Source organism: Antennarius striatus, chromosome 9 (assembly GCF_040054535.1).
Source record: "Antennarius striatus isolate MH-2024 chromosome 9, ASM4005453v1, whole genome shotgun sequence".
NCBI classification, from domain to species: domain Eukaryota; kingdom Metazoa; phylum Chordata; class Actinopteri; order Lophiiformes; family Antennariidae; genus Antennarius; species Antennarius striatus.
This window is the reverse complement of record NC_090784.1, coordinates 3,666,511-3,692,595: the sequence shown is the minus strand read 5'-3', so window position 1 is coordinate 3,692,595 and position 26,085 is coordinate 3,666,511. Positions and strand designations below refer to the sequence as shown.

General features: G+C 40.9%; 1 protein-coding gene across 3 annotated transcripts in view; it reads left to right on the top strand.

The window, feature by feature from the left end:
• The window catches only part of LOC137600882 (intermembrane lipid transfer protein VPS13B-like), a 359,901-nt gene that overhangs the window by 159,798 nt on the left and 174,018 nt on the right, over nucleotides 1-26,085 (top strand). Inside the window, exons 23-28 of one of the 3 annotated variants that reach the window (XM_068322737.1) lie at nucleotides 7,626-7,860; nucleotides 9,121-9,338; nucleotides 14,339-14,542; nucleotides 19,566-19,737; nucleotides 22,413-22,527; nucleotides 25,349-25,406. In XM_068322737.1, the coding sequence (XP_068178838.1) occupies nucleotides 7,626-7,860; nucleotides 9,121-9,338; nucleotides 14,339-14,542; nucleotides 19,566-19,737; nucleotides 22,413-22,527; nucleotides 25,349-25,406 (1,002 nt within the window). The remainder of the gene's footprint in view (nucleotides 1-7,625; nucleotides 7,861-9,120; nucleotides 9,339-14,338; nucleotides 14,543-19,565; nucleotides 19,738-22,412; nucleotides 22,528-25,348; nucleotides 25,407-26,085) is intronic. The other 2 variants (XM_068322736.1, XM_068322735.1) reach the window with 2 other exon arrangements.

Genomic DNA, 26,085 nt, shown 5'->3' with positions numbered 1-26,085 from the left:
CTGGAAGGGTGTTTCTAATTTCCTCTTCTCTACCTCTGGGTGATTTCCTGTGTTTCGTGGCTTGCATATTGTGTAGGATGTTGAGAAAATTAGAGAAAAATGTGTCCCTGCATATGTGCTTGAATATGACCGCTTACATGCAAGTGTGTATCCCTCACTTGCTGCGGAGTTGCTCCTCAGGGAGGTGATCTTGGCCCTCAGGGTTTGTGCTGTTTTGAGGTCTGTGCAGATCTGGAGCCTCCAACTTTCTTTTCCCTGCAGTGATATGAAAATAATAAGCTTAACCGCAGGACAAATGTCTGACACGTACTTCACTGCCCAGATCCAAGGAGGTTGACTAGGACATTTAGTGCTGCAAGAATTATGCAGCAAGACAGCTTTGATGACAAAAATATATTTTTTAAAGGAACACCTGGCATTACATCCAAAATATATACTGCAATCAACATGTACACAGGTCTATGGATCAGTTCAGATAAGTTAGTCAGAAGAGATTATGATAGATAAAAAAATCATTTTAGACAAGGCAGATATTTAAACCTTTGCTTCAGTCTGTCAGTTCATGCTTGAAATATTTCACGGGACTTAATAAAGATCTGAGAATGATGTACTCTAAGCTCAGCTTGTTTTTCAGAGCAGACAAGCTGTCCTCTATCAGACTTCTGTCATTTACTGGCAAGGCCTTAAGAGCCTCCTGTGGTTATATAGGCCATTTCCACATGTCCCCAGCCTTTTAAAGCCTAAGTGTGTTTGGCCCTTAGCTTCCTCTCTATTAGAACCTGCTCTGCTGGAACCAGATAAACCATCTTCATAAAGACTCAAGGGAGAAATACTGCGCAAGACAAATCATGCACTCATCAGAAGAGGAGGAATTTAGTGACGCTTTTTAGAGTAGGAAGACTGAAAGAGATGAAACAGGGTCTGAACATGTGTCTGGATCCTAAATGCTATCTGATGGCAGGGGAAGTGATCAGAAATAAAACTAAGCAGAACTTGCTGCAACAAATGGAACAATCCCATATTTAGAACTCTGTGATCTGATGCCAGGCAGGGATGAGAGGGAACGACAAGACAAAGCACAAAAATGTGTCTTTATGCTCTTACCATTTAATCAAAGTGCTTTCCAAACGGATATGTTTCTGGATTTTTTTTAAAAGTATTTCAAACTTTTTTCATCATGTCTCTCTTTTCTATTAGTATATATTTACTCCTGACAGGATATGCTGGCTTCCTGATCCAGAATCCAGATTGAATTAGAGCCCAAGTGATTGTAGATCAAAGTGGAAGGAGATCTTTGTTCATTTAGAGGCCTAGGAGGAAAGGATCAAGGCCTAAGACTCAGTATAAGCTATGGTCACCTACTAAATAACAAGGCTGTCACTCAAAAACTACTGACACGCCCACTGTTTGAGGCTCTGGGGCTTTTTACTTAACATTGTGTACACAGACTGAGACACCAGAAGAACACTGCTCTATCAGTTGCATAATACACTGTTTTTTTTTGTTCCATCCAGTGTCTTTCCCCTGATGGTTTGTGAAATCGTTATCCCTCATATCCTCAGCAAGACAGCTCAGACATTTTCTCTGCATACCAGGGATCGACTGATGAAAGGCAATGCGAAGTAAAATGCATCTTTATGAGTTAAAAACACAAACTCTTTGCTTGTTCTTTCATTTTGTGCCAAACTGCAGTACCCTTACTATTTTCCTTGAATCATATCGAAAAGGAGTTTCCCATTAGCCCTGCTTTTTTGGTGACAGACATCAGACCTCATTGCACTGAACCAACTCAAGACTGAGCAGAACATGAACTCATGCCAGCAGTGATGTGGAACTGAGTTCATCCTGTGGCAGGTGCCATCCATCAGAGGAAGTTGTACACCAAAAACGATCAGAGTCTGCCTTAGTGCAGCACTTGTCTGAAGAAAAATGTCTATGCATGTTCACTCAGGTTTTTAATTCCAGGCCATTGCTTTGTTTTTGTTAGTTTTTTGAAGCAGTTTTTCTTTTCTGAATTTACATGACTAATGATTGCAGCTGCAAAGAGCGTTTTGATCTGGGATTTTATGCACGTTTTTGTGTGTTTGCTTTTGCTTATACTGTGAACATGCAAGCAAACATGTGATGTATGTGTGCCATTTGAGCCTGTTTTCACAGTTAAACCCCAGCGTGTGCAGCCTCATAAGGAGTTGATTGGCCTCAGTCCTTTTTTTTTTATCAGAGATTTCCTGGTTAAAATTGAAACGTGTCTCATCTGTTTTTGAAGTATATTAATAGAGTGTGCTGCCTTTGAGTACACACTCACATGTGTGTATGAGTGTGTACACAAACGTACATATTGTCCCCCAGTGTTGTTTCGACAGTTAATTTGTCAGTGGTGACTTAAGTGCGGTTCACTGATTATATTCAATAACTGACTTTCACAGTAACAGGTCATTGAATGATATTATTGGAAGGAACATCATGGAAAAAACAAGAATCACAACTTCACTGTGTCATCTGATGAACCATCTTTAATGACAGATATCCTATATGAAATATAATGACTTTCATGTATTTTTAACAGCAGGCTTCTGCCTGAATCCAAATCTATATTATAATAAATATGACTCAGCTCCAGATTCCTCTAGCCAATCCCCACACAACTCTGTGCTCTATTTACTATTTGTTGTACCTGAATCATTTCCAGTGGTCATCTATCTGTCAGTTTCTGCTGCCGATTTATTCCACATTGCCCTGAACCCCACAGAGTATAAAGTTGTGTAACAGATATTCCACACTGCAGTTATGACTTTGACTTTCAGATATTTTTTGTGCCCGTTTCTATTTTTAAATTATTTTTCCCCATGCTGCCCCTGGAAACGCTGCTTTCCATGGGTCTGCCCTAACAGAAAATACATCTTCACATCACATGTCAGATAGAAAATAATTTAGTTTGCTGAGTCTTGTGACTGTCTTTTCAGTGCAATAACACACTTAGAATGTAGCATTTTGCCTCCCAAACACGTGATAGAGCAAACTGTTTTAGGTTTACCTGGCATTCCTGACAGTTTACTGTTCTGTCACACGAACATTGTGCATACTTTTTGTCTTTCAGTCACAGGCTTGGACTCTCACAAACACACAAAGCTGGCATGTCCATCAGCTCACAGTAAGGGGACACTGTCACACATGCTAACCACTTCCTGCGTTGTGTTTATTGGCCTGTTACAGAGCTGTTAAACACAATTGTGCGTAATACCGAACATGACCCTGCACAACCTCAAGTAAACTTTTACACCTTAAGCTGTGACATAAAACACACATACACAAGGCCTTTATGTGGCCTTAAGCATGGAGGAACCCTCACCGCTGTTGAGGGTTGATCATTAAAAGAAGGCAATCGAAAACCCACTCAGACCCACTGTCAGCCATCTGATGGCCTACTGGATCATTTGAAGAGCGTCAGTATGTTTTATTTGCAGTTCATATGACCACACATGGACATAAACAACTAAATAATGACTGGTGTTATGTGTGTGTGTGTGTGTGTGTGTGTGTGTGTATGTGTGTGTGCGTGCGTGCATGCGTGCGTGCGTGCGTGCACACACACAAACACAAGTGCAGTTTTCTAACCCCAGCCAAATACCCATGTCTCTGAAGTTCCTCAATGTTAAAGCTGAACTTTTTAATGAGGTCAAGCTAAATATCAGAGAGTGTCATTGCCACCAATAGGTAGTATACATATGATGCATGAATGAAAAGTGCACTTTCATCCAGATACCTGGCTGGCCATCTCAAAGCTCTCTTTTAGGACTCTTCAAGAGCTGTTGTCAAGGTATAATTTTGCTGTGTGTCAGGGTCTGCATACATTTAGAGCACAACTGATGTGATACTACAGATTGTTTGTTACTATAACAAATCCATAATGCTCAACACAAGCAACGGATTCTCATCTTCTCCCATCAGCTTTTATTTGTTCTCACCAGTTCTCCAGAGTGTTACTCTCTCCCCTGAAACCCATCATTACGTCTCTGTGCAGGTTTTCCACCATGAATCAATGCTTGGTCATGGTGCGAGAGCAGGACACCACCAGCTAGGCCCCGGAGGGACAAAAGCCTGGGAGAGCAGGGTGATGGAGGGATCCTTAGCTGGTCAGGGAGAAGAGTTGTCAGTGGTTTTGGCAGTGGTTGCAGCAGTGATGCATGGGACATTCTGACCTCAGGCTGTTACTCTCTTTGGATCTGTCAACACTTCTCAGCAGTGCCAGTGCTCCCTCTCTTGCCCTCCGTACCCCTGTCGTCTCTGTTTGGATGCTGCGTGTGTTTGTGTGTGTGTGAGTCACAGCTTAAACATGACACCACAGAGGGGGAGCCTTGGAGCACTCTGTGAGGTTAACCAGGGTGACCTGCTGTAACAGGGCGGAGAATAGCCAGTGGGTTCCCAGAGAGTTCTGAATCCCCATTCTGAGAAGGGTGACACATCTGCTGAACCATTTCTAATTTTATTTTGCTGTGTTTGATGGCAGCATGAAGGTTTGACACTATGTTCATTGTAGCCATGACTGAGACTCAGACAGGTTTATATGCCATCATGTTATGGAACAGAAATTAATCTGAGTGATAATACAGTGAATCTATTTATTTTTTGATACTCCTTCTCCTTTTTTTATGAAGAAGCAGCTTTTCATTTTCCTCACATAAAAAAGACATTGAGCACTTATGGAGTCTCTGTTGTCGTACATCCATTTGGTTCTGACAAAGTCTTGCAGTGGATCCTGAACTACAATGTTATTTAATAATTTATCGACATTGCATTGAGGCATCATTGAACTATTTTGCTCTTTTCCTATGAACTAATGTACTCAAGAAAAATCTGCCTTATTTATCTCATAATTGCATTTGACAGTGTTTACTTTGCTTCAGATCCAAATGCAGGTTCAACATCCTTAAACTTTTTATATTATTAAAATAACAAATGGAGATGATTTTTTGGCCTTGGCAGAGAGTTGCTGTCTTTGAGTTCTTTCTGCTTCAAGTTGTATATTGATTTCCCTTGTTTACAGTATTAGTCTTGGATACAACTCCAGCATCTTACTGTGTTACCTCCTGGAGGATGTATGAATTACAGTGACTTTAAATGTCAATTCTTTAGACTCAAAGACTTAAATTTGATTCAGTTCATTATTTCGCTAACTTTACTCGTATTTGTTTGGTGTGGTATAATTTCTCTTGAACATTCTTCCATCACGGCTTAGATATTTGTCGGATATTTCTCAGCAGCACCCGCTGGTCTCTGGTCCATGAACTTCCCAGTTCACTGTTGTTCTTATCTGCTATGTTGACCTAAGCTTTTCTCGCAAAAGAAAATGTTGCTTTATTCACAGCCCCGCCTTTGGATCAGCTCATGGACTCTTGCCACAGTGAATTACATGTTTGTTTCAGTTTGTTTTTTGTGGCTTTTATTAGTTGTCACTAAAAGCAGAAGAAGAGACAACTAAAGATTGGTTCTATCAATCTTTAGAACAAATCTTGATTTAGGACTCTATTTTCCATTACATATTTAGGATCTTTGAAGTGTTTTGACTTTTTTGCTATGTATAGAAACAGTGGTCATTATATTGGCAAATTCCATTCAGTTCTTTAATTTTTTCATTTGTAGTCACCTGTGAGATGTTATTTGATTATCGTTTCACTGTGTGATGTGGCAGTTCTGTAGCGACCATACAGATTACATCATCTATGGTTTTGTGTTTCCATGGGGAACAATAACAAAGCCTTATAAAATCCAAGCAAACTCCAATAAAGGAAATAAATTGTAATATTTTTTGTTAATTTATTTTGTGCACATAGTCATAGTAGCAGTTATCCTGGTTGTTCAAACAGTAGTTTCTCTTTTAGTCTTCTCTTCAATCAACATTTTAGATACTTCAACTCACTCATTACATCTTTTTAATATTCCTAATGATCAATCAAACATTAATATTTGAATATTCATCATCAACATCTGATTTATGTTCAATTTAGAACAAAATATAGGAGAATGCTGAATAAAACATTTAATAAACAAATCAAATCTGTGAGTCTGACATCTGTGTGTCAGGAGCAGGCAGTCCTTGTCTCCTTCAGTATTTTTTCAGACCAAACCTTCATCAGGAAACATTTATTTTACTGTGTGAAATGTCCCTAAGATTATGTGTAAAATTTGATGTATGGTGACAGATGTAATCGACCATCATACATAGCATTGTAACTAAAATAATTTAGGTAACTGTAGTTGGTCATTTAGAGTAGGTTGTGTGGTAGGAGAGCTGTTCTCTGTAATGACCCATTTGATACCACAAATGTTTAAGTATACGATTACTTTCTGTTTGCTGTCATTGGACATGGTGTTTATCTTTATCTCTGACAGTAATAACATTAAACTTACAAATATATACAGAGATGAATGTCTGCATGTATAGCTCCAAACAGCATTCTGTACTCAATTAGTCCCCAAGAGATTAGTCCATTCTAATCCATTCTAGTTTGTTTTTTAGAAGGTAGTTTTGATAATAAGACAAATATCTTGGTTGTGCTACTTTAAATGAGTTTTATTTTATTACAATAAATATGATTTAATATGAGCGGCACAGTGGCGCAGTGGGTAGCGCTGTCGTTGCACCGTAAGGCGGTCCCGGTTTTGAGTCCTACTCTGTGCGGAGTTTACATGTTCTCCCCATGTTTGTGTGGGAACTTGGAGAGAACCCACACAATTATTGCCAGTATCTGTGCAGCAATTTTCATCCCCATTCTCCAAAAAACAAGCACTTCGCGTTAATTGGCTTTTCCAAATTGTCCGTAGGTGTGAGTGTGTGCGTGCGTGTTTGTCTGTGTCTCTGGGTGGCTCCGCGGTGCACTGGCGCCATGCACAGAGTTTCCCCTACCAAATGCCCCAAGCCAGCTGAGATAGGCTCCAGCTCCCTGCGACCCACCACAACAGATGAAGCGGTTGGAAGATAAATAAATGAATGTAAGATTTAATTTCACAGTTTAGGAGGAAATGTTAGCCCTGCTATAAATACTCAGTCACTGACTGCTTTTGTTCCTTGTTTTTCCATCTTCTGTCCCCATGGTCTTCACCTAGAGGAGTAGTAATATACACTAATGTGAAGTAATGTGTATGACAAAACTGTGAGGTCCAGCAGGAGAGCATTAGCCTCAGGTTGTGAGCTCAGAGTCCACAGCACAGTCCCAGTGTTAAACCCACTGGTTTTCACGTGTGCCTGCTTTACATCTTAACCTGCTAACACGTGCAGCAGACCAGAAAGTGTGAATGGTTTTTTTTGGCTCATAAGTTGAACAAGGTGTTGTGATTTCAAACCCTTTATGTAGAGTAATAACGTAGGAAGCAGTCTTAAATGAATGAGTAAACTATGCATCTGGCTCTTCTCCTTCTTCCTCTCTCTCCATCTCAGTCTTTCTTTTTTATTGTGATGTTTGTCTAATAGAAGTTTGCAGTGTGGATCAAGACCTATAAAATTGGCCCAATAGGACTTCAACACTTTTCTCATCATGATATAAGCCTGCTGAGGCAGGAAGTTGTCCTGTGATCAAACGAAATGCTTTGATTAATGTGTGTCTTTTCTTTTGCTGTCCCTTCCCCAGTTGGAGGTGCAGTCCTGCTGTGTGTTTCTGCCTAATGACAGCCTCCCCTCTCCGACCACCATCACCTGCGGCGACATTCCCAGCACTGTCCGAAGCTGGTACCACAACCAGACTTCCATGCCTGGGACTGTGGTTGTCTGCCTTCCCCAGATCAGTGTCCTTAGTGCTGGACACAAGTACATGGAACCTCTGCAGGAGCTCCCCTTCATGGTCTCCAAGCCCATTCTGGAGGAGGGTCAGTTTTCATGCTGTGTGGGTTACAGTTCAACTTCCGTTAGAATGACTTAACATCCTAGGAGAAGAACACACACCCAGATACACTATGAGACCACCAAATGACCTAATGTCAAAATTTAGATACGAAAATGACATATGTGATGGAAAACAAAGATGGCAATAGGTTCGTACGTGAAAAATAAATTCAAAAGGGAGGGGAAAGTCCACTTAACATTTTTTACGAACGAAGTTGCTTTTAATAACGACTTAAATTAATGTTTTCACAATAGTAATGGGCGACATAATGTGGATTCATTCATTCATTATGGCCTTTTCAACACTAAGCAAACCTTTGACCCACCACTACTCATTTACTGTGACAAAAGACAAACAAACTTAAGTAGAGCAGCTTTGAGAGATAGATCTTGCACATGTGGTGTGCACACCTGGTAGAGTTGACATAAGCAGCACTCAGTCGTTTGAGCAGTGTTTTCTCTTCAGAAGGAAAAGAAGGAGGCCACCCTCCTTTTTCTTTCTACTCCCGCTCTTCAGTGACATCAGCATTGGGCATACAGATTTTAAAAACAGAGAAGAAAGAAAAACTACAGCTAAACAGTGACATCATCAAGCATGTCATTGATGTCATTAAAATTAACAACCCATGCTTCCAATAATTCATTCCTACCATTTGAAAACCTCTTCATCTATCATGTTCAATGCTCTCGATCAAAGCGTCTAGCCTGCAGTGCATGACTGCATGCTAGTGAACAAGCTCACCTTCTCTGAAAATGATTCTGTCTTTGCTGTGAAGCTAACAGGTTCAAGCTTTTCTTCAATTGCATTTTGTCACAGACCAATACATTAAAAAAACAGCTGTGACTGCTGTTTTGAGAAAGGATACTATTCCTTAATGTGTTCCAGAAAGCTTTGTCATCCCATGTACAGTAGTTGGCTTGCTAAGCGGAAAGAAAAGTCTAGTTGTCACAATGTTTTTTGATAATGAGCTTTGTTGACTGGTCCTTCTTATATTTTAATCATTTGCACTTTTTTGTCCTTTTTCCAAATCTCATCTGTATTTTCTTGCATCTCTCTTTGCCTTCTTCTCAGTTTTACAATTTCTTGGCTTCTGTTCTTGCTCTCCCATCTCTGTCCTCCTCTTTGCTGCCTTGAATCTTTGCCAGTATCTGTGCTGCAAGTTTCATCCTCATTCTACCAATTTTTATATTATTTTCAAATGTTTAATGTGTTCTTACTTTTGTTCTCTCATGCCACCCACCAGGTGATGCCTTCCCGTGGACTGTAAGCCTGAGTCAGTTCAGTGTGTACACACTGCTGGGACAGCACCGAAGCCTGAGCCTGCTGGAGCCTATGGGCTGCACCTCCACACTGGCCGTCACATCTCATAAGCTGCAGAGTTGCTCTGAAGGGAGGCAGTCCTTTGTAGTCTGCCTCCATGTTGATCTACAGCCCATCTACGTCAAGTGCTCCAACCCTCAGGTCAGTTAGACAGTTCTGAACCTCGCAAAGTAGTTATCAGATTTTTATACAAATCACCCTATTGTAAACTTTCCTGAAATATGAACACACTAACCCTGGCATAAAGATTCTGCCTCTGCATGATTCTCTGATATAGATTGACTTCAATAAACAAACTGCCTCATCTTCCTACCTAGTGTAATTTTCAGAAAAACGAGACTGTAAACAGGAGAGTGTTATGTTGTTTGTTTTGGTCAAACATTTGAATCCTGAGTGAAGGAGAGAGAGGAATCATCGTGGTTTTACAGTGTGTTATTATGTTTTAGTGAGAGCATAATGAATATGGACAGATTGGAAACGAAACATGTTTGTCTCCCAGTTGGAACCCCGTGTTGTTTTTCATTGTGCTGCTGCAGCGACTCACATCTACATGTACTATTGCACATGTTTTGTTTCTTCACAATTGAATTAACTGTATTGAGTTAGGTTCCTCTGTAAACACTTAATTGGAAGTACCTTTTGAGTGGTCACACTGTTAAATGTCTCCGACCACAAAGGGAGCCGTGGTGATTTTGAGGAGAATTAGTACCAGAAGCAAATAAAAAAACATTCCCAGAGATGTGGAGAACTGGTCGTTTATTAAGGAGAAATTTCTTTGTTCTATTTTGTTCTCTTTTTTAGATTGAGTGCCTGTTTCTGGCAAAGTTAGAGAGGATTATTGCTATTATATGATGAGTCATTATTAGTTTTTGAGCCCAATGAAAACTTCTCTGCTCCTTTTCTTCTCCTTTTGTTCACCTCCTTTCTCTTTAGTTTTCTCTTTTTTGTAGATTTCTGACTGGTGGTTACAAATTAATACTGTACCATCTTAAGTCATGTAGCAGAGCTCTGAGAACAGCCATCGGAGCAACCCCACCCTCTCTAGAACAAAAGAGACCTCACACTACTTACCCTCTTTCTAATTAGCTTTGTCATTTGCTGGATTGCATATGAGGATGTAAGAGTGCTGCACAGGGTGCACAATTAGTTCCCACCAACCCCATCAGAAGTGATTGCTTTACCACACAGGAGGAGTTAGATAAAGACTTACATCTACAAGTGAACATGTAATATATAACCACAGATTTCTTAAATTCTCTTGGAATTTAAATTGCATTTTTGCCACATTCAGTCATATTTTCCATAATTTACAGTGAATTACTTCATGGCACAAACAGTGTGATTCATGCTATTTTAAATGATATAAGTAAAAATTGAGCTGTAACTACAGCTAAAATAGGAAATGATGCAAAAAGGCATTTAAAGAACAACTGATAAGCAGCATTGAAAGAGAGCAAGAGGAAGATAAAGAGTTGCATGCTCATACATGTGCAAACAATGTATGCATAAAAATGAAATAGCAAACACAGGCTGCTGGGTTTTGATGCGTGTTTCCAACACATGTGCATTTCATTTTAATGCAGAACACCCAAGGTAGCAGAAGAAACACACACACCCGTGTGACAATAAATGCACATATGTTCTACATACTGAGTTCAGGCAACTTTCTTGTTGTTTGAAGACATTCAGTATTATCAATTACATCATCTCTATACTTGTCAAAATTATAACTGGACTCTCAGTTTACCAAAGTGATAAGCTAACTTCTAATGTAAAGTGATCACAGTGCATGTTGTGTAGTTCTTGCTGTGCATGTAACCTCCAATCATAGATTTGTGTGAGACACAAAAGTGCTTTAAACAGTCGATAACAGTGTGGGAAAAGGTAATACAGATAGAAGGTGGTTTAATATCAGTATGGGGAGGATTCATAAACGTTTAAATTACCATAAAAAATAAGATAAATGGTCGCTCTATCGCAGAATTCGTTAATAGCGTGTGGTTCCTGGAACGCATTAAAAGCGAGGAACACCCGCGCACTGTATACCTGTATCTCTGAAACCTGATGATATATAACACAAAACAAAAAGCAACATTTTCAGGAAGCCAGACCCACAAAAATATGTAGGTCAGGGTAAAATGTTGAATTTAGGGGTGTTGTGGGATATTGCAGTCTCTGACTGCCTTGTTCTGATCGGTTTTACTTTTGCACATGTTAAATCAAGTCTGACAAAACGACATACACGTTTTAAATTATAATTGTGTTAAAGACAACAATGTCATCTAAAACAAACTGGACCTGACATGAAAAAATGTTTGCCCCTAGTCTTAAAAATACAAATAAATCCTTCAGAACTGCATTAATAACTTGTATCAGATGGACTACACCCACCTGTCCCTGATCATTACCAGCTCTGTTCGATCAAGTCCACTTAAATTGACTGTTTTCAGAAGCATGAAGTTGTCTAGGAGATCTCACCAGTAGGACTGTATGACAAAATCTAAAAATAATCCCGTAGTGGTCTGGAAGAGGGTGATTAACTTACATCTGTTTGGGAAAGGGTTAAAAAAGGGTTAGAACTGCACAGATCCACGGGGAGACACATTACCCACAAACAGAGAAGACTTGGAACAAAAGTTAACCTTCACAGGTCATTCAGGTTCATTCAGATCCGTAGAAACATCCAATAGCCAGCCGGCCTGTGTTGCCTTGATAAGAGCCATTGATGGTGGTTCTGCTGTTCCAAAGACACTGTGGGAGAGTAGTGAAAGCCAGTAGATCACTGAGGCTCATGTGAATTAACACACAACATACTTTGATAACTCTCAAAGATTTGGGGAGCATATTCTATGTGGTGATTATTATTATTTTTGGAACTGTATTTGTAAACTGTTTTATAAAGGCAGTAAAATCATCTCCGTGTCTCATCTGTGTGTTATTGATGAGTGACTGTAGATGCCTCTGTTCAGTCTCCAGTTTGTGTTTCTGGAGAAGCAGACCTTCTAATCCACAACTGACAGGTCTTTGGAGATTCAAGGCCTCCAAGTGTTCTGCTCACTTCCCCAACCCGTGTGTGTGTGTGTGTGTGTGTGTGTGTGTGTGTGTGTGTGTGTGTGTGTGTGTGTGTCTGTGTGTGTGTGTGTGTGTGTGTGTGTCTGTCTGTCTGTCTGTCTGTCTGTCTGTCTGTCTGTCTGTCTGTCTGTCTGTCTGTCTGTCTGTCTGTGTGTGTGTGTGTGTGTGTGTGTGTGTGTGTGTGTGTGTGTGTGTGTGTGTGTGTGTGTGTGTCTGTGTGTGTGTCTGTGTCTGTGTCTGTCTGTCTGTCTTACTGTGTGTGTGCGTGTGTTTGGTGGTGGGCAGTAACCCACTGGTTTGACAGCAGTAGCTGAGTTGAACCAACTGACCCTACTGAGCAGGAAACAGATTTAGAACAAATGGTTGAGAGGAGATAAGAGATGAAGGAAAAGATGGATAGAGTGTCATAAGAATGTTGAGAAGAAGAAAATGAAATGTGAGGACAAATGGTGAGAGAATGGATGAATGGAATGAGGTAACAAAGAAATGCTAAAAATGTCACCATAAAAGAAGGGCTAGGGATTGAACTCCAGAGCTCCAGTCAGAGAGCGTGTAAAGACCCTTCATCTCACCCTTTCCCTTGTCTCCTCTACTCGGCGTTCCTTACTTTCCATATCCACATCTGCTGGTGAGTGCAGCAGACTTTGTTGTGCTTGGTTGGACTTCCAGACCCCAGAATCTCAGAGAGGGGAGCATGGAGCTGTGCCTCTGCTTTCGGCAGCACAGTTGGGTTGGGTATGGCAGACAGCTGTTGGCTCTGTCCCTGGACGGCTGCTGGATCAGCGTTCGCAGCTCTTCCTGGACATGTTAGAAATGGTCCAGCTGCAATTTAGTGCATTGCATTTCATTTGATTTATGAAGACTTATGGAAGGCTTCCCTGTTGTGTGCCGAGTAACAGCCGTGTACTCTATGTGTGAGTGTGCAATTAAAATGTGTGTCTGAAGTAGACCAAACTATTTTGAGTTTTTGAGCACCTTTATTTTTGAGGGACCCTTGGTGGTGGTGATGGTGGTGGGGTTTTTTTGGAGTGGGGGTGGGGAGGGGTGGGGTTGGGCTGTTGGCTGCAGAAGCAAAGCCTTTTAAAGCCAGAAATTAGCTCACTGTGAAAGAGCATTGCTTCTCTCCCTTTCTCTCCCTCCCTCTCTCACTCAAACACTGAGTAAATGCATGAATAACTGAAAGCATCACATCACATTCTCCTGCCTTCCACTCATGTTTTCCACTCTTGTTTTTGGCTTTGTTGTTTAAAGCTGAGGCCTCTTTTCATGTGAATACAGTACATGATAAATAGTTGAGACCGCTTGATGTTGAGCCTTCAGTTTTTCCAAACTGTGGTGAGTTTTTCAAGGGAAATTGATGACACAACTTTAGTTTCCTCTCTGGGTGTTTCTTTGGGATTTTTGTTGTTATGGATAATAAATTTGTACAGTGAAGCACGTGTATGTGCACGCTGTGCCTTTCAATTAATCATCCATCACTTTTGTGACATGAGGCCTCTTGGAGCGATGAGTACACATCTAGAAGAGTGCTAAGTTGGAAATTGAAAGAAATGGGATCAGATAGTGGTTCATTTCTGGCTAATATTTCCTCCATCTCTCTTGTGTTCTCCCTCAATTTTAACTAAGTTTAGTGTCACATAACTACATAGCTGCCAAGCCAAATCAGGGTAATGGCCTCAGAAGTCAGAACTACATGACAACTCCCCAGTGGAGCTCTTCAAGTCAGACTTTGGCAAAAGTGCATTCGAATGTGGTTTCACATATTAAGCTCACTTGTGGTGTCTTAGGTTTATCTTTTAAGTCCCTCAATTGGTCCAGGAGACTTAATTTATTGAAAGTACATTCAGCTGTGTTCACATGCTCAATCTATGTTTACTACGTCTGCTGGAAGAAAGCACCACATAAATATTTTTCTGAGATAATGAAGAATTTCATTTGTTTATACAAGAACCATTTATAAACTTTGCTTCTCATGTTACATTGTACTGGACTTTAAACAGTGTGATGTACATAGTTGCTTTAAAATATTAGATTTAGTATCTTGATGTATACTTTTTTTTCACCTCCAGGTTCAGCTATTGTACGAGCTCCTCCTCCGCTGGAGCTCCACATGGGCACGTCTCCAGAGGCATGGCGTCTTGCGTCAGATGTCAAGCCTCCCAGAAGCCCCTGCTGGTGCTACTCCATCCTCCCCAGTGCGCAGCAGTGCTGGCACTGCCTTACCTGACACCAGCACATGCAGCCCCTCAGCAGACTTTGGCTCCCCCACAGAGGTTTGTTTTTCTCAACACATTTCCTGTCAGGTCTGTGTTTTTACCAGTGGTAGCTTCTGACTAAAGCCACATAGACCATTGTTCAATCACAAGTAAAGAATATTAATATAGTAACTGCTTCAGGTGTGCCCTGAGAGGCAGGTGAAGAAGATTTCTATTGTGATCCTGTATTGTTTCCTCTCTTGTGTTTTTCTCCTGTTTCACACAAAAAAGAGGAATGTAGAAAGATGATCCCATCAAAGTCTTCCTTACTAAGCCATAAACCCATCAAAGAAAACAATTTAGAGCAGACTTAGGAGACAGAATTCTAGATTGGCATTCTCGCTTGCCTCTCAGGGTGTCCTCAGCCAGTGGTTCATTTATAAATCAGTAAACCCCAAAACAGAGAGAATGCTGTTCTGGTGTGTCTGGAGCCAGGAAGATACTTACCGACTTTAATCTGCATTACCTGGAACATAAGACAAAGCCAGCTGTTGACTTTAGACAAGATGTTTGTCACAAACAATTATTTTTTCCTTTAGACAATAAAAGCAAATATATTCTGAGTCAAACTGCAGCAACATTGCTCACAGGTGTTGCTTTAAGTACTGTAGATGACCAGACTAGTTTCTGGTTTTCTTAAAAAAAAACAACAATGTTTAAAACACACAAACAGAGGGCTGTGACAACTTACAAGTGACTTCAGTGGGATTTCAAATAATGACTGAACAATAAAAACATGTATATTGTAAAAAAAACTCCTTTGAAAAAACTGTATTACTAATGCAGGAGATGCTGGGTCTAATGAAATAGGTGCCGGTCCCAATCTGGGATATCCAGGATCCTGTTTCACAGCATGCAGCACAAATGAAGCCCTGTCTATTGCTATGAGCCATGTGCTATGTTGGGTTTTGTGTATACATAATTATGCGTCTGATTTATCGTTTTAAGTACAAATATTGTAGTTTTTATTGTTATAAGGGGTTGAGGCATTACTAACACATGCTATTTGTCTAAATTAATGTGTTTTGTTTGGGAGGGATTTTACAAACCTGGAAAAATCTCCTCAGTGCTTGGTGTTCTTTCATTATTTTTCCTTTGCCAGAACAGATACTCCAGATAGGCCATGAGCTGTTTAATTTGTGTAAGCTGGAGCTTGATTGAGTATAAACCTGCTCCTTAATTTAGGGAAAATAATAACCTGTATTTACATTTTTTGTTCAGATAAAATATCAAACCCAGACACCGAAGTATGAAGCATAGCAGTGTGTGTAGACATGCAAAGCCAACGGAAAATGTACTGTCAGCTTTTAGGGGGCAACAAGATGAGTGTTGTTTTTCCTTTGTCACGAGGTGAGGCATATCCTTAAGATAATGTGGTGGGAATTTGTTCTCCTGTTTGGGGTAGGAGCAACAATGTGTAGCTGGGGTTGCTGGGTCTTCGGTCTGCAGCCATGGTGGCCTTAGGATTCGCACTTGGACCAACAGGGTCCTGTCAGCAATATGGGGCCCCTGATATCACAGCATAACCATCACACACTGGCCTTGTGAGAAAAAAACAAAACAAAACGTGTTTAATATGTCGAAGTGTATCTGTGTCTGCGTTCGTTTCTGTATGGTAAACATGTGTATGTCCTTGCGTCATTTTTGGAGCCAAAGAAGTGGCAGTACTTGAGATTGGCACTGGAGGCCCTGTGGTACAGAGCGTCTGCAACAAGGCCATAGAGGCCCCTGACAGCCCACTTGTTACTGTTTACCTAAGTACAAACACTGGTAGAAGTGTTTAGGCCTCTGGGAGGCTGAGTGATTGAGCAAGAATGTAGGAGCTGTTTTGATAAGTCTCAGCAGTAGTGGCAGCAGTCTCTCCCCACCGAGCCTCCTCTCCACCTCCCCCTCTGTCTTCAAGTTCAGCCACATTCCCATCACATCCCCAAAACCCCGGCCCCCACAGCCATTCACTCATTTCTCTACCTACACCTATGGAGCTAACAGTCTGTCACATTTACATAGATGGGGCTTTTGCTTTTCTTGCCTGTTTATTCAAACTGTCTCTGTTGTTTTTCCCCTTTGTTATTTTCATCAATTCCTTTATATCTCTTTCGTATTGATCCTGATTTAGCCACAGGACATACCAACAACCTCATTCAGCATTAGCAATAATTAGCCCCTGTTGTTTTCACCAAGACTCATCGAGGTTTATAAGAATTTGTTTTCAAATAAATTCTTATAAGAATTCTTATAAATTGATATAAACAGTCATGTCCTGTCAGGTTGAGTTCTGTCTTTGGGTTTTCACTTTTTCCATCTCTGTAATAGCTTGTCTTGGTGCTTTTTCTCTTCTCCGTCTACATTTCATCCAATCTCCACAACTTCACCTTCTTGATGACTCTTACTGCATCTCTGTCTGCAGCTTTACCCCACTTCTCTCACGCTGTTGTTTCCATTTGAAACTTTTCTTTCTGTCCTTAAGCCATCCTTCCTATCCACCCAACTATTTGTCCTTCCACCTGCCGTTAAAACATTCCCTCTTTCCACTCTTTTTTTTAAATGATCTGCCCTTTCTTCCATCTTTCTTTGACACTTCCCATCCTGTTGTTGTCTTCAGATGTTCGGTCTCTGTGATGAGTTAAGAAAAACTCTGCAAAAATAAACCCGGATCGTCATCCCGTTTATAACGGAGAGGCCCAAGAATTAAACTGTGTACTTTACAGCTTGGCTGAGGGAGGTGTGGGAAAATAGCTCCTTCTGGATGTGCGTGTATGTGTGTGTGTGTGTGTGTGTGTGTGTGTGTGTGTGTGTGTGTGTGTGTGTCTGTGTCTGTGTGTGTGTGTGTGTGTGTGTGTGCGTGTGTGCGTGTGTGCGTGAACGTTACGTGCACACGCGTGCTTGTGTCCATTTACGTTTTTCGCCATAACATGAGCAAGAAGAAACATTTTACAATATTTAAAGCAGGATCTACTGCTTTTTAGATATTATTAAATTATTTGCCTAATGTAATGTGATATTCTTTCTTAAAACCTCAAAGTTCCAGTATGACATTTATTTTGCAGTGTTAGGTGACAAAAGTCTTTTTTCCAATAAATTTCTCATTTCATTTTAGTTTATGATTCAGTCCCAAATTCCAGGTATACTGGCAAGAAAATTGATGCCAGTCTGTTAATAATTACTCTCTCTTCTGACCCTATTAAAATTAGCCTGTGAGAGAGACTGGGAGTGTTTAAGTGACAGCCGTGGTTCTGGCTGGGGAGTCAGAGCAGTCGGGTGTCCGATGCTCTAGTGTAACCACTGCAGTAGACAGCGGTCGGATCTTCCCACAGCACCAGCGGCTGGCTCCTGTTCCCACACATGACATTACCAAGACTAATCCTACAGACTGTCCAGAACTGTAAACGAAATAGTCCTAACCACAGACACACACATATATGCACGCGCACACACACAGGGCCATGTTTTGATGGTAGCTCAACAATAATTAGTCCCTGAATGGTAGTTGACACTAGAATATCTCTCATTAAGACTGACTGATCACCATGAATGCTGGGCTCATATTGCTCCCTGCCAGTTACTTCTATTACACACACACACACACACACACACACACACACACACACACACACACACACACACACACACACACACACACACACACACACATCTTGAGTGTTTTGATCCATGGAAACACGTAATGACACTGTAAGACACTTGGTTGGGATAAATGCTAGTTCTTGTGGAATTGAATGATTCAGTGTTGTTTTTTGTGGTGTTTTTGTTTATATGAGCAGAAGTTCATCATTGAGGGGTATGAAAACGTTGAGTACTACAAAACGCCAGTCAAGGCTTTGGTTTCCTATTCACTAGAATATGAGTAAATAGATTGTACGTTGTGACGCTCCTGCTGTGTTTTCTTTACCGTCTTTTGTTTAGTTCTTATCTTGAATATCTAAACAGATAAATTTAGCTTTTTTTTCTGAGAGCTTGTGGTTCCCAAGATGTGCATTCTCTTCATCAGTTTCAAGTAGCCCCATGCACTGTAATAACAAATGTATTTTTGAATCATCATAATATTTAATTTATTTATGTAACTGTCATCAGTTGTTACTGAACTTTGGTGCCTGCCATCCTCATGTGTGATTAAATTAAATATGAAAATTAGCGTGGGGCCATCAAACCTCCACCCAGCTGCAGAGCAGGGACATAGTTTCGTCATCTGGATCCTCTTTAAGAGAGTAGTCAGTCCAGCAGCTGTGGGGTTTCTAATTGAGATTGTTGATAACCTCCTCACCAACCACAGCCAGACTCGATAACCATGACATAATCTGTCATTACCATGCTGTGATGGGAGAAGCTGTGGAAAAAGTGAAACCCTGTGAGCTGCAAATTACCATATTGTTTGTTTGCAGGCTTTTTACTTCCTGAGTCAGCCACATGGATACATATTTGGAAAACAGATTTATGTGGAAGATATTGAGAGAAATTCTAAAAAGTCCACAGTGCTGTCAGTCTCAGTGTGTTGCCAAAAAACCCCAAAATGAGATGAGAGCTCACATAAGGCCGCTCCTCAACATCTGTACCCTCCTCTGGTCTTTACTTCCTCATTCTGGGTAGAAATACGTGTGTGTCCTCATATAGTTGAGTGAAAGCAGGCCATGTGGGTGCTGGTGGCTTTAGTTAAGGGTTAATACCAGTGACAGCTCCACTCAATAGTTCCCGTCCCTCCCACATCTTTCGGCTCTGAGTAAAGTTCTGCTCACCAGTCCCTGATGTCATCTTCACCAAAGTCTCGAAATCTTGTGGTTGCTTTTATCGCAGTGACAAAAGTTTCAAGCATACATACACATTTGCAAAACAGATGGTTGGATAGATAAATAGACAAACAGCATCACACACAAAAAGTAGGTATGTGTGTTTAATTCTCTGTGAAATAATTGTTGAATGCTGCCCCAGCCTTGGAGCTCATTATGTGGTGCCACCTTTGGCCTCTGATCGTGGCTCATTGCATCATCCCTGGTTTGATTATGGAACACATTTTGTCTTGGGCCCCTAGGGTGACTCTGTGCCTGCTGGAGATGACGGTCCATTTGCTGACACAGTGACTCTGGAGCAGAAGACAAGCAGCATTGGTGGAACAAGTGGGAAGATCAGCCTCTGGATGCAGTGGATGTTACCCAAGGTCACTGTCAAACTATTTGCCCCTGAACCAACTGCCAAAAAAACAGGTACTGATCTTTGACATGACACCTACTGTTTGTTTTTTGTTTTTGTTTTTTTAGAAGCAATGAACGATTAGTCATTTCTATTTTCTAGTGTTCATTGATGATATCTCGGAAGTCTTTAGACCACGTTTATGATTAAGAACGTTTCACCCTAAAATAACAATTCATAGGTACACAAAGTCTTAGTCCACTGAAAATTTTGGAGGTTCATAGCAAAACAGTGTTTAGAGTTCTCCAAAACAACTAACAAGCATTGGTGCTGGTTTTTATAATTTTTGAAACACTGAGTTGCATAGCCTCCATGTGGATTGGAAAAGATACCCTATTATAATCAGAATTCTTTAGCCTGTGGTGTGTGCAGACATCATGTATTCAAACTTCTTGTTGTTTGCCAGTGCTGTTAGCATAGAGGTTGCAGTGTTTTCTAGCTTTAAACTAAATCTGAAATTTTGGATCTCAGAACTTTCAGGATCCATTTTATGTGTTTTCATCTGTTCATCATCATTAAAAATGAGTCTCTTTATCTTCGTCACTTGTAAAGAAAAACACTGTGAGGAACAGTGACCTTCATTCTGAAGCTCAAGAATTGTTTTGCAGAATAAGAAACATCATCAGACTACCTATGCACATGTGGGGGAATAGATAATAACTTACATGGGGAGAATGAGGGATGAGGGCAGAAGACAAGTAAATAAATGGGTGATTAATTTTAAGCGAACCGTCTCTTGTCCCCTTAGGATTTACTGGGGTAATGAAAGACAAGGTTTACCTCAATTGGTGGCTGCAGTATTTAGCATCTGCCAACCAGAACACTCGGCTTAAAGTCTTCTATAGTGGAATGAGAAAAACAAAAGACATTTAAGGACAACACAGAGTTGGCTCCTAAATAGGTATTAGTATGGATTCTGGATTAATGCTGTATATGCCATCTGAGCATATACAACCAGCTGGATTCTAATCTGTGCACCACATTGGAAATGTTATTAAAAACAAGATTTGTGTGCATGAAGTGTATCAGACGCCTAATATCACAAGCACATTTGTGAAGATAACTAAGCCACAGATATGATTGCAGACATTCTGTTATGATGTAATGTGTTTTTCAACTGCAAAGGAAACAAGAACCAAGGCAGTCAGAGACTGCAACATCCCGCAATTTACCCTGAACTACTTCCATGGTAGGTCAGGGTACCCTGAAAGTAGTACCTGACAAGTGCATAGCTTTGACCTTTCAGGGTAGGTCAAAGCTATGCACTAGCTAGTGCTTTGATCTATGGTCTTACTCACACTGACCTTCTGCCTCATCTCTCTATCTTATCCGGTTCCTGAGTGTACAAAAGTTGAAATTTGACCTTGACCTAGTTTTCTCAAGGTCAACGTCATAATCTCATTTTCATCCCCTTTGCCGCCTGAGTAATGTGCTTTTTGTTTAATCTTTCTATCTATAACGGTTGTAAAGATATTTGGTGAACTTGCTAATGGACGAATGGACGGATGAACGGATAGACGGACGGACAAACACACGAACACTGACAATTACAATACATCACCACTTTGGAGCGGGATGTAATAAGAGTCTTGTCTCTCCAGAGTAATGGAAAAACAGCCATTCCAGACGTGCTGGTTGTCGGGTATAATGTTATGCTATTATGTGTTGGAAGATTAGCGGTAGAAAATCAAGCATGGGTCTCCAGAGGTTCTACTAAAGGGACAAATCAGTGGTGCACTTTCCTTCTTTCAAGATGAGCCATTTAAGACGAAGGGAGTAAAGGTTTCCAGGACTCTTACAGGGTGGGTTTAGACAAGTCATATATCAGTATCAACACCATGTTCGGAGACTATGAGTTTCTGAGTATCTAACATCTTGGGAGAGTTCTTTCCACAGTCTCTACAATAAAGCTGACAAGCCTTGTGTTTCAATTTCAATAAGCCATCACCAAACTTTCTCAGAATCACCACAAGGCAACAGTACAACAACAACCATAGTTTCACATGCATGAAGTCCATTTTCCCAAGCTAGCCAGTGACTGTTGGACTTTCTCTGTGGAAACTGTGAGATACAACAGCTAAACTCATGGTTCTATGAAGCGTAGTCACTTAGCTTGCTGAGTTTGTAAGCACACAAACTCCAGTGAACACACACATGCATTTGAATGAATATACAAACATAAGAGTAAACATGCATGTTCAGTAGTGTGTAAACACCAATAGCCTCATACACTGTCATACTATTGATGCTTTATACCCTGCAAGACTTGTTGAGTAGGCAGCCAGTATGTGTGTGTCTGTGTGTGTGTTTGCACTTTTCATGGTGTGCAGGGACTTTGGTGTGTACACAGCCGCTAACCTTAATCAGATTCAAAAACACACTATATGTCTGTACAGGAACTGACCATAGCGGTTGGCTCAGGACCAGAGGCCAGACCTGGACAGGGTTAGCTACAGTGCAGAGCCTTACCAGCTTACATGATATTCACACGCAGATGAAACTTCCTTTACGCACAACTGAATTTAGCTGCATTGCCTATTTGCTAAGTACTGTGGCATGAAAGTAAAAAGAGGCTGTCAGCACATGCAGGCTCAAACACATTTAAGTGTTTTTACAAAGTGATTCACTTATTATGTTAACATGAGAAAAAAAACCCCAAAACACCTGACTTTTCTTGTGTTTTTATCAGAGATCTGTGTCATCAGTGAGCTGGAGGACCTGAGTGCCTCTGTTGACGTCCAGGATGTTTATACAAAGATCAAATGTAAAGTTGGCAGCTTCAACATCAACCACTACAAATGCAGGTAGGGTAGCTACGTCTGTCACACATCCATCCATCCATCTGTCCATCTATATAAAGTCAACAATAGATTTAATGATGAGGCACCAGCAGAAGCAGTGATAAAGCAGGGACCACCTGGGTGCTCTGTGCCCCCAACACACACAAGCACACAAACACACACATACACACACATGCTTTCACAGTCCCAGAGTCCAAACACACATTAACCACAAGTACCACTAACATTCTGTCTGTTCCCACTTCTGCTCATATGAGTGGATTTTCGGATTATCACCTCACCATCATTGTCTTTGCAGACAGCTGTTGCGGCGGTTACCACAGACAGGCTGATGGACAGAAAGACAGATATACCCAGGAGCAGACAGACAGGCTTTTTCGGCTGGCCCAACTGTGACTCACACATCTTAGGGCTTCAGTCAGTCACTTTGTCTGAACTCCCTTCTCTGTGGTGTCTCAATCAATTCACAGAAACATTAATGCTTTAGGGGAAGAAAACCACTGAGCAATATTGCACTGCATCCTTATGATACTCTCTTTCCTTGTCCAATTACAGTCAAAATGGGGTAACTTACTGTATGTATAAAAAATAGTGAAGCACATACTGATGACATCAAATGAAGCTGTGACTAAAGCGAATAAATGTGAATCAAGAATGGTGTCGTTAAAATATCCAAGTACTTATTTCTATTCCTGTGTGTTTTCCTTTTTGTCCTGATAACATTCCTCTGTGATTGAATCAGCAGCTCTCCGTTTGAGCTGTGTGCTTTCCTGAGCCCTTGCTCTTCTGGGAAGAGATCACTTAGCAGGACATAGTTTGATCCGTGTCTGAAGAGCTAATGAACCAGTGTTATAGAGCATGTTGTATCCAGCAGCCCAGAATGGTTGTGTTTGTTTCAGGCCCGTTTGCCTATACATCCAAGTGGATGTGCATATGTTCCTTTTTCTTGAATAAGGCCAGACAGTGGAGATGGACTTGCTGGGAGCTTTGCCCATATTTAGCCACACCATTAACAATCAGTGTTCTCAATATACTGTATATTGCTTCTGATTTGCCAGGTAAGAATCACCTTTTCTGTATACTGGACAGGTCAAAAAAGGCTGAGGCCATCATTTTGGTTTTGAATCGAACCGTTAAAACTAGCTTCTCACAGACCTCCCTGTTTTACAACAGTCAGATGATTTATATTCTGTCAGGCCACATGTGTTACAGACACGATGAAGTATCAGCCTCAGCCAGGACAGTGTCAGCTGTTGGACAGTTTCAGAACGTGAAGGTGTCGTGGGTCATTATAGCTCTCCACAGGTGTGTGTCTAATTGCTTCTGAGCCAAAGCCAACCTTAATCTTTTAGTAGACCTCTATGCCTTTCTAAGTAGATAATGGATCAATTTTCTCATTTTGTTGGTTATTTCAATTTAATGTGCATTTAACAACACACTTTTAACTGACCAAAGTTCTGGCAAGCAGAAGCGCTCTATCATCCAAGCCAGGTTACAGTCACGACTGTTTAGGACACTGTGAGGACCTCTGGGCTCCTGGCAAACTGTGTAATCTGTATCATTCACATAATTTACAAGAAAGCCCACTGTGGTTTGAGTCCATATTAATCATTCTGAATAGATAATTGTGAGGTATTTCTTCACCAGGCCCAGGTTATTTGTGTGCATTGGGTCAGATTAAATCAAGCTTGACAGAGAAAATGTCTCATCTGGCCTCAGCTATCTCACTTCTGGAAAATGAATGGAAAGTTAGATTGCCCCAGCAAATATGGGAGGTGAATATATATAATTGAATCCCTTACTGTATCAGAATAGGAGAAGGACAAGAAAAAGTAGATGAGAGAAGGGAACTGACAGTGAGGGGATGTAGAGAGAGGTGTGGGGCTCACTTATTGTGGAGTAGTGGAGGTGAATGTTGAGGTGAACATAAAATCAGTAATGAAGTGGTTAGGTATTAAATTCTGTGGAACGGGCTTCTTCCCAGTGGTAAGATTAGAAATGTGTGTCCTCTTTATTTTAGCCAGGACTCCGCTGGCATCGGTGTTCGTTATACTGCAAACGTACTCTGAAAGAGGACAGCCGGTGACAGTTCCCCTTTATTCGCTCGGAGGAGCACCTCACACAAATTGGAGCTGATAACTTCCAGCTGTTCCTCAAATGGCTCGGAGAGTAGGATTGCTGGATTGGTACAGAGAGAGATGGGAGAGATGAAGACCTGTGGGGGGTCCATATGAATTAGTCACTCTTACAGCTGAGAGTGGAGATTACAAAGAGATATTCACAAAGGCACGCACACAGAAAGAACTGGAGTACACGTCCACCATTAGGCCTACGCTCCTCTCACTGAACTCCAAGGACTTGTAATGAGCAGAACGGGGGGCAGGGTGGGGGGTGCAGATGGTGTTCTTGTGTGAAACATTTTGCATTCCATGTTATGTTTCTGATCGTTCAAGTTGCTCTGCTTTGAATGGTGATTGCTCAGCCTGTGTTCATGTTCATAGATTTTAAATCTGCCTTTCAGGTGCTCTCATGGATGACCTCAGCAACATCTGGAATTCTAATGTTATAAATAATATTCACACTTTACATTTTTATGTATATCATGTACCATTTAATGAATGTATTGTATTTCTTGTTTGTCAAAGTGCTGTCAGAAATATTTCACCTGCATTAATGTTTCAATGAGTGTCTCCAGGCTGAAAGCTAAATATGTTAAATGTAACCCTACTGTGGTCCACATGTTTCTGCTGTTGCAACAAATAAGATGTTGCCCAAGTCAACACTGTGTAGCCCAGGTTAAGCTTGGCCTTGTGTGTGTCTCTAGGCCAGGGCAGGGTTGTCACTATGAAGGACTCTTTCTGCAGTGCAAAGAAACAGCTGCGGTGAGGCCTCTACCTGTCCAAAAGCCAGCTGTATCAGGCGTAGGCCTCTACATACTGTGCCTCTGCAACTCTGCTTCTTCCAATCTGGGTCCCCAACCTCTGCTCATGCTGGACAGATGGGGAAATGAAGGAAGTCAGAAAAGAAAAAAACAAACAGTTTTGGCTATTTCTCAGGGTGCCTACTCAAGCAACATGCTGATGCACACAAAAAGTTTCATGAAGAATTAAACTACAAATAAACTCATTTTAGGGTGCAACCATTCCCCTGTCTGTCCAGATGCTAAATAATCCAACCAATAAAATGTGGTGAGAGTTGTTTTTCTCTGTGTGGGAGGAGATTAGGATTTGGGCCTCCAATCTCTTGTCAATGAAATTGGTATTCTGGCAGTGGTCTTACACTCACAATTGTGTTGGATAGAACATTATTTAGTTGTCTAAATAACCATCTGCATTTTATAATTAATTTGATGTTTTTTTCTGTTAAAATATTCCTAATCCCAGATTTAAAGTGTTGGGCTCCTCTCTCTGTTGAATAGTGTAAGACCATTCCAGAAATTCTCAAATGGTTGATGCTGGTGCAACTTCCTTTTGTTTTAATTACTTAACTCTAAATCAGTTTATTTCTAGTAATCTTAATGTTTCATGGTTTTCTGTCTTTTCTTCCGTTTTCCTTTTCTGA